Below are 9,077 nucleotides of genomic sequence, written 5' to 3' on the forward strand. Positions count from 1 at the left end.
TTATATACGTATTACAAAACACCACTTTTCTCTAGTCTTATAAATACACGAGTTTTGATTTTTTCGAATCTGAAAGACCACGCTTAGTGAAAACGATATATATATATATATAATTATATATATATATACCAAACTGGCCAATGATCTTAGGCAAGATATGGTCAGTTTTTGTACCATTTTCAACTGTTCTGCGTTATTTGTAAACTTATATGGCATGTATATCTGGCTTGTAGCACGGGTTGTGGAAACGATAATGGCCTAAAACATTAACTTTAGGGCCCGAAATATTGTCTTCTCGTATTTATCACCCGGAGTCTGATCGTCTCCGAGTGGAAGTCATGTTAAAATGTAAACACAAATTCCTGGTTTTCCGGAAAAATCGTAACTGGTATTCTCCGAATCATCAATTTTAGTTCTAGTGTATTGAACAACAATGAAAAGCTGTACTTGAAAGTTCAGATAATCCATCCACCTACTCTCTTGAAGTATTTGAGAAACAAGTCAAATAAGAGTCAACGACGCAGTCTAGTGGGTTTGGAAGTTGTTGTGTGATAAGCGAATCAAGCAACGTCGAGCGTGGCTGCTGCTTGGATGGGTGATCGCTGAGCGATCCTGTTCTTGCAAGCAGCTATTCTGCCCAGCCATTGGTCGGATGTCCATGGGTCCACGGGTTAACTTTAGAGGAGGACTTCTTAGTCCAAATTTTGCTAGTAAAGTAAGTAAGATTTCTTATTCCTCTGTTTCTCCAGAATAACATAAACCTCTCGTTTAACATGACTAACTTATTGCTGTTCCAAGATAAGTGTAAGGGACGTACCTGCGACATCCAGGGTGGCGTTCCTGCTGCGAGCCGACCCTGCTAGGTTGTGAGCCTCGCAACCAGTAGACTCCCTGGTCCGACTCCCTTGCGTCCATGGATGACCCGCAAGAAGAACAGCGACCCGGCGGGCAGCAACACTCTGTGGCTGGCCCCAGAGGCGCTCAACGGTTTCGCCATCCCTTGTACCAGGAGATTGTGGGGGGCGGAGTCCCTTCCGCTTTACAGTTTGAGGGTCGCCGGCTCGTGGCGAGGCACCAGGCAGTCCGTGGGGTGCTCCGAGATCCATTGGGGCGACCAGCTCCTCGCCTGCAGACCACCAAGAATTTTTGAAAGGTTTCATTCCTTTGAAAAACGTTTTTGGCACAAGAATTGTAACGGAGTTTTTAGTTTCAGAGTTAATAAAAAACAGGGTTTAATCTATATTATTTGTTCTGCAATTTTATCTCTTGCCCTTTACAAGATGAAGTAAAACAAGACGAAGGATTTCATATAAGGCAATAGGGATAAAGTATTGATAAGTTATCATAATCCTGATTGATCCGGTGATACTGAAAACATAGAATTATCTCATAAAATAAATACTTTTTTGCTTTATAATAATAATTATACTAATTTATTTCTCTCAAATCTTCAGCAGATGTGTTGTATCATGTACCAAACATATTAGGTCTTAAAGTAACGCAGTTTACAAATAGATGTGTACAGATACCCTATTCGGTTGTTTGTACTTTAACGTATGTAGAAACACTGTTTCGATTGTCCGTAATTTCACGTATTGTAGATACCCTATTCGATTGTCTGTACGTTAACGTATGTAGATAACCCTATTCGGTTGTCTCTACTTTAATCGTACTTAGATACCCTAATTCGGTTGGTCTCTACTATTAACGTATGTAGATACCCTACTCGATTGTCTGTACTTTAATGTAATATAGATACCCTATTCTATTGGTCTGTACTTTCACGTATGTAGATACTCCATTCCGATTGTATCTAGTTTTAACACATGTAGATACCCTATTCGATTGTTTTCTATTTTAACCTATGTAGATACTCCATTCCGATTGTATCTAGTTTAACGCATGTAGATACACTTTTCGGTTGTCATGTAATTTTAACGTGTACAGAAACACTATTCGGATTGTAGAGAGTAATTATTTATAAATTATAGAGGTCTCAGTTAAAAAAAACTGTTGTAAATATTTTTTTTATGCCATTTAACAAAAAAATTTCAACCTTTACGGTAATCACGTTTCATTAAATTGTCAACTCTCGGCTCTGGAATATACGGGAACCATTTCAATTTGATCATAGCGACAATCGTATTCAATTACTTGTGAAAAGAAATAGTGCACGGGTGTAATAAACAAACTACATAAGGTCGAGTGGAAAATGCAGAAAAGTAACTACCGATAAGAAACCTTGCACGCCAAGGCGTAAATTACCGGGTAAATGCATTTATAGGGTTGCATGGACTTCGGAATAAAATTGAAGTGAGGGCAGACTGCAGACCTATTTTACTATTTTTTCTGTTCAGTTTTTAAGATTACGTTTATTTTCATACGGTAGTTGCTACGTCAGTACTTTGAACAAGTAATTTGCATTTCAGTAATTGAAAAAAACAAGTCTTTTCCGCCATTAATGTGTAGAACATTCCGGTGTACTACGCTTGGACATTTATTATACCATAAGCTTCGTTTATATTCGTGCAAAACAATTAACAAGAGCAAGTCAAAGCAAAGCAAGGAGCAAGAGTTAAGACGCAAGTTGTCGCTTCTTTTGCACACCATATTGGGCCACCACACTTTTTACCAAAGTCAAACAACTTACAGGGAACAGACCACTTAAAACTCAATTTTTTGGGTGATCTGAAATGTCCTGTACACAACGATATATAACCTGTATATGTTTTCTTATGGTAAGTTAGCAGCAATATTTTCTGACGGCTTGCACGTATACTTCAGTCCTCATAACCAAGAATGAGCGCTTATAGTTTACTGTTTACTTACTTGTCCATTACAACATTGTAACTGTTACTTGATATCAAACCGTTGACACATAACAAACGGTTGACACATATCAACCGGTCGACACACAGCAAACGGTAGACACGTCAACCGGTCGGACACACAGCAAACGGTAGACACGTCAACCGGTCGACACATAGCAAATGTTCGTCACGTGTCAACCGGTTGGCACATATGAAACTGTTGACACATATCAAACTGTTGACAAATATCAAACGGTCGGCACGTCAACCGGTCGATACACAGCAAACGGTAGACACGTCAACCGGTTGACACATAGCAAATGGTCGTCACATGTCAACCGTTTGACACATAGCAAAATGGTCGCCACATGTCAACCGTTTGACACATAGCAAATGGTCGACACATGTCAAACGGTTGACACATAATATAACGGTTGACAAATATTCAAACGGTTGACAAATATCAAACGGTCGGCACGTCAAACCGGTAGACACACAGCAAACTGTAGACACGTCAACCGGTTGACACATAGCAAACGGTAGACACGTCAACCGGTTGACACACATCAAACTGTCGACACGTCAACCGGTTTGACACGTAGTAAATGGTCAATGTTCCGAACTGGTATATAAAAAATATTGGAAGCTACCAACTCTGACACAGGGAACTCTGTTAATTTACGTTCATATTACTGTGCTCTGATATAGCTCACATATCCTCGCGCACCTGTACACTGTCGTCATGAGTAATGGTAATTATTTTGAATTTAAATAATTCCGCAACTCAATTTCAGTCAAAGTTAAACTCCATAAGTTAAACTCCATACACTTTTTAGCCATCGCCAAGCAGAGGCACCAGCTAAAATATCAACATACTTCAAGTAATTTCTCAAGCTTACTAGTTTCTCAACGAGTTCCAAGTCTGTGTGAGGTAATTTTAGCAACGCTTTTAGCACTTTGTTGGAAGCAACAATAGTTTGTTTCTCTGAAAGATAACAACATTTATTTTTCAAAAAATAACTTCATTGAGTTTAGTAGTATGGAAAGATAATGGACAATATTAAAACGTATCGTTTTTTAAACGAAAAACTGTCGTTACCAATTTAGAAAAAATTCCCCAGAGAATGTATTATTCATCACAATACGTGCGTGACACGTCCATCATGTCAGACTTATAATGAAATCAACCAATTATCTCTCAATTATGGCTAATTAGTCTCATCACTAGTCCGCCAGCATATCGTGACCGCCAAGCATAACGCCTGGCCTACTAATTGCCTCGTTTTTTAGCAACATTCCGGCTCCTAGTTTGTTTTAACTTCAGAACGTAGCTAGTGTACAATTAAATTAGTAAAATAAGTTTCCTCAATCACAATTTCAGAACACGGAAAATTGAAAGTACTTTACAGCTCCATAAGTAATTTCTATAATGACGCAGTGCTGTTTGAAATAAAATAAAGTGAATGAAACCATAATTGGTTCATAAATTTTTTCAGTATTATACAAAAAATTATCATTACATTATATGTAATCAAGGTAAGTTAATCAGTTGAGATTGTTTTAGAGTTAAGGATTGCAAGTGTATAAACTAATAGTGATTTGAAAATACATACTTTATTGAATTATACAAGAAGTACTTCAGGCAGAAAATCAATGCCTGAAGAATCAGCTGAGGACATGTGAGGATGTGGATGTGACTCCTACTCATCCATAGATAGAAGTGAGACCTTCAAAAAAAGTAGCTCCAACCAAACAGAAACAAATTTTTCTCAAGTTCTGACTAAAAAACAAAAAAAAATGCCTTTCCATGATCAAAAAATTAAAAATAGCTCTAAAATCCCCAATCCAACACTCAATCATAGTAAACCTTTACAGAAAAATCGACAGACGTCCCAAACCCCTATCCCTCACTTCCGTTCCATTAATATCAGAGGTGATAGCCACTCTCGCCACATCTCGGGACTTGTGAAATCCATGACCTTCCCTCCAGCCTCTGTTGGTGACATGTGCATGCCGGCGCCGGCCTGCTGGACATCTTGAGAACGGGCCATACTCCACCTCGGTCCGGGACCCACTGCGAGGTGTTAATCACGGGCTCAAACGATCTGGCAGTGGGCAAACAGCACGTCATTTACCGCCACCTGGAGGCTCACATCGCTGCCAGAACCTGCCAACACTGAACTTGTTCTTGTCACCTTTACCGCTTCGACATGACTTGGAACCAGATCACCCCATCCATGATGAGACCGTGCTCGTGAATGCTTACATTGAGGAGTTGGCTGTCCGGCACAACATCCGCGTGGTAAACTTCAATAACATCGGCCGAGGCATTTCACGAGGCACGGTCAGCATCTCTCAATGCGGGGTAAGCGGCTACTGGCGGGGATGGTAGTGAAGACCCTTGCACTGCTGAGACCCAGGGTGTCCTGGCGCCGCCGCTGCACATTCGTACGCTGCTCGCGCCGGCCCCCACCGTCCCTGGCTCCTGGTGCCTGCCAGCGGGGGTAGTCCAGCTGGACTACCCTCCATCCAGTGTTCTCGCAAGACTTTCAGCACGGCCACCTAACAGCGGAGGGCAGCTCAGGGGGTCACACAACGCCAGGCAGTGTTGACGAGATGTGGAACCGCTCTCACCTGAACTAATAAAAAACTTGGAGAACATTGTTCAGAGCGTGAATACCGGTAATAGAGTATGATTTTCGGATCCAGCCTGTAAAACAAAACCAAACGCGAACGGAAAAATCTTCCAAAAATCTCAAAATTGCCAAAATTCCACAACCGAAAATTTGGAAATTTGTTCATCAGAATGCCCAATATTGCAACCAACCAAAATTGATGAAATTGGCAGTCATGTGCGGAAGAAATTAAATTCCCGATGTGTTTATAGTATCTGAGCACGGGTTTTCATAGATGACAACCATCCATCTTTTCAAAATATCCAAATTTTTGAATTGGCAAAAACATTTCTGTCGAAATTCGTTTCAAATTGGGGCGGGATGTGGAAATTTTTTTTTGCGTGAAAGCATTTTTCGAAAATTTGAACCTATTCAAAAATTAACAACATGATTGAAATGAAATTTTGAAGCCGAAGGCATAAAAATCACGTCAAACTGTTTTGGGAAAAAAAAAAAATAGCAGTCATTCGGGTTATACAGATCACCCAATGACTGTTAGGCAACCTCCTTTTTTGAAAATTTTAAGACGATACTTCTTAATGACCTGTTTTTAAAGTTCTGTGGGGGGAAAAAGTTTCCTAATAATGGGAGGACTTTTAAACATTAATGTAATTGAATCCTCACTCGAACACCCCTAATCCCAGCGCGCTTCGCGATGTTTTTAAATTCTTTACAATCTAAATTGAGTCCGTGAAATTCATCACGACCACGAAGGTGACTCGCTAGGGGGGGGGGGGGGGGGCGACGAGTATTGCCCATCGAGACAATGTTTGTCAACAAACGTTCCTGACATCACAGTCACTGTGTTTGAACTCTGCAATCTCTGACACACTTTGTCGCAGCGGGGCCGTGATCCGTTGGGTGGCAAACCTGTTAAGAGTCAAAAATTCAAAATTTAAAATTTGCAAGGAGTGATTTCGGCCCCAGAAACATTCGTCCACTTAAACGGATGTTTTGGAAGCTGAGCCCTGGCAATTTTTTGGATAAACCTCTGGAAGTGTCCGATAGACATGTATGTATGCGGCAAGTTCCAGTGATAGTTTCAAACTATTATACTGGTATGTTGCTTGTCCGTTCCAGAAGGACCAAAGTCAATCACGCACCTAAAAAATAAGGCAACGTGGTTTGACAAAGGGTATTCCTTTGTATCTCGAGAAAGAAGCTTAAATTCTTTCACAAAATTTTCCAATTGGTTACCCAAAACGAACATTTCAATTTTTTTTTTAACCAGGAAATTAAACCGAAGGATTTGTAATAGAAAAAGTCATACGAGGCTGCTAAAGCCTATGATGTTTAATAAGGCCTTGGGTAAACTGCGAAAAACTTCTCGAAAACAGCTAGGAAAATCATAAACGACTTTTCTCGTGATACACAACTCAGATGAAAAAACACAAAAAGAAATCGCAATTAAAATTGAAGACAAAATTGTTGAGAAACCAGAGCTCAGTGGTGCAGACGAATTTAATAAATACTTCTCTTCCGTGGCTTTACAGTGGGTTCGGCATTAAACTGAACCTCGGTTTCACGGTGGAGATGCTGTTGTATCGGTTGCATCCATGGCTCATGTGGCTCCGTGTGTGTGAAGGGGAGGTTGCACGATCATGACAGGACTCAACTCAGAAAAAATACTTGTGACGCGAAACGGGATGGTCAGTGTGGGCTACTCCAAACACTGCTTCAGGCAATAGTATTGAGACCACTGCATCTAAAATTGATCAACTTTTCTTTTGAAAAAGGAACCTTCCCATCACTTTTGAAGACATCACCATCCAAAGTTCAATTCCGATCTTCCAAACAGGTACGATCCCTTGCCTGGCAAGCAACTATCGTCCAATCCTCAATTCCTTGCCAGTCCTTGTTCAGCAAAATTTTTGAAAAAATGTTTCTATGAAAAGCTTGGCAAGCTTTCCTAGAAAATAACAGATATCCTAAATCCGGAACAAGTTTGGATTTAGGAAAAACCAAGATCCACAATAGGACCCGCGGTGGAACAATCTTTTTGGACAATGTTTGTCGATGGATTGGAAGGACGAGAACAAATGTTGCTCAGTATAATTCCTCGACCTTATCCAAAGCGTTTTGACTGGTGTGCCAGTCATGAAACACTTTTGCTCTACCAGTTGGATAAATGCGGCGTTCGGGGGGTTCTCGCACTTATGGCTTCAACTTCTTACCTCAAGGATCGAGGACCAGTGCGTTGAGGTATCGAACGTCGTGTCTCAAACAAAATTAAAATTGACCCATGGTGTCACCTCAAGGGCTCCCATCCTTGGGCCCTCTTTGTTCCTAGTTTACGTCCTGGCAGACTGAATTCTGTGATCCAGCATGGAAAACTGGTTTCAGTAATGCTGACGAACACAACTCTCCCCCGTGTTTAATCAAAAAACAAAATCAAACTCAAGACCTGGAAATCACATCCTTCATTGGACACTGAAAATGCATGCATGTCAGTATTTTGCTGAATTGAATCCTGAAAACAAATCATTCAAAAACAAATGTCCAGTGTGTTTTAGCCTCCGACAAAATGATCACGAAGTTCAGCACCTGCCGTGTTTGTGGATGATGTGCTTTTAGAGGAAACTAACTTCCACAAAGTTTCTGGGAATGTTTTCCTAGGACAGAGGACTGACCTGGGCTTGATCATGTTGACAATGTATGTGCTAGAGTGGCCCTCAGGCATATATTGTCCTAGCGGCACCTGGCAAAGATTCTGTTTCCCGCCAGAGTTTCTGAAAATGACATATTTTCGTGCCTGATTCATCCACGACTTTGCGTAATGGAGTGAACTTCTGAGGGTAGGTTGTGTCCAGAAAACAAAATGGAAAGAGTTTTCAAGCTCCGAAAAAAAGGCAATCAGAGATAATTGTAAATTTAAATTACAGAGAGTCGTGTAGGCAATCTTTCAGGGAGTTAGAATTGCTGACATTGGCCCTCCTTTATGTTCTGGAGTGGTGATCATGTACTGCAAATCAAAGTGTGATTTGGTTCGTGGGCGTAGCGTTCACCACTATGAGACGAGAGGCAGGGACAAACTTCCGAACTCGGCAAACAGGATGACATTATCACAACATTTCTCCCTCAACAAGTTGGTGTCAGACTAAGAGAACAAGCTCCCTGAAAGTGTCAAACTATCCGCCAATCAACATCAATATCAAAACTCGTCTTAAACGCCTTTTGGTGTCCAAGAGCGTTTTATTCTTCGATGAATTCCATGGTCAGCCCTGGTATGTCTAAATCTAAATTTATACTTGGATCTGAAAGTCATTTTGAATGTTTTTTAGGAGTGAATGCATGAATTGTAAGTATGAATGTGTTTTCCCAACGTCTAAGCCTGTGGTTTATCTTACTTATTCTTCTAGACTTTTGCAATACAATGTCCCATTGTCAAAATCAATAAAAGAGATTGATTTTGATTTGATTTGATTGATTGGACAATACAGTACTTTAATTTTTCATTCTTCTGACTTAAATAAGATTATTTAATTATCTAATGTATATTTTTTTTTATTTCAATCAAACTACAATGAGACATCAAAATTTATAATCAAACATCCCCTTTCTTCATAAATTTAATTTGCAAGGAAGCTGAAAC

At 40.2% G+C, this 9,077-nt stretch overlaps 1 protein-coding gene across 1 annotated transcript in view; it reads right to left on the minus strand.

Moving 5' to 3' along the window:
• Positions 1 to 5,162, minus strand: part of LOC124371168 (roundabout homolog 1-like) — a gene marked incomplete at its 3' end in the record, with an annotated part of 83,249 nt that extends 78,087 nt beyond the window's left edge. The window contains 7 exon segments of the mRNA XM_046829481.1: positions 818 to 878; positions 880 to 903; positions 905 to 982; positions 985 to 1,047; positions 1,049 to 1,126; positions 4,722 to 4,884; positions 5,077 to 5,162. Of these exon segments, the coding sequence (XP_046685437.1) occupies positions 818 to 878; positions 880 to 903; positions 905 to 982; positions 985 to 1,047; positions 1,049 to 1,126; positions 4,722 to 4,884; positions 5,077 to 5,162 (553 nt within the window).
• Between the last annotated feature and the right edge of the window lie 3,915 nt (positions 5,163 to 9,077).

Source organism: Homalodisca vitripennis, unplaced genomic scaffold (genome assembly GCF_021130785.1).
Source record: "Homalodisca vitripennis isolate AUS2020 unplaced genomic scaffold, UT_GWSS_2.1 ScUCBcl_1025;HRSCAF=4121, whole genome shotgun sequence".
NCBI classification, from domain to species: domain Eukaryota; kingdom Metazoa; phylum Arthropoda; class Insecta; order Hemiptera; family Cicadellidae; genus Homalodisca; species Homalodisca vitripennis.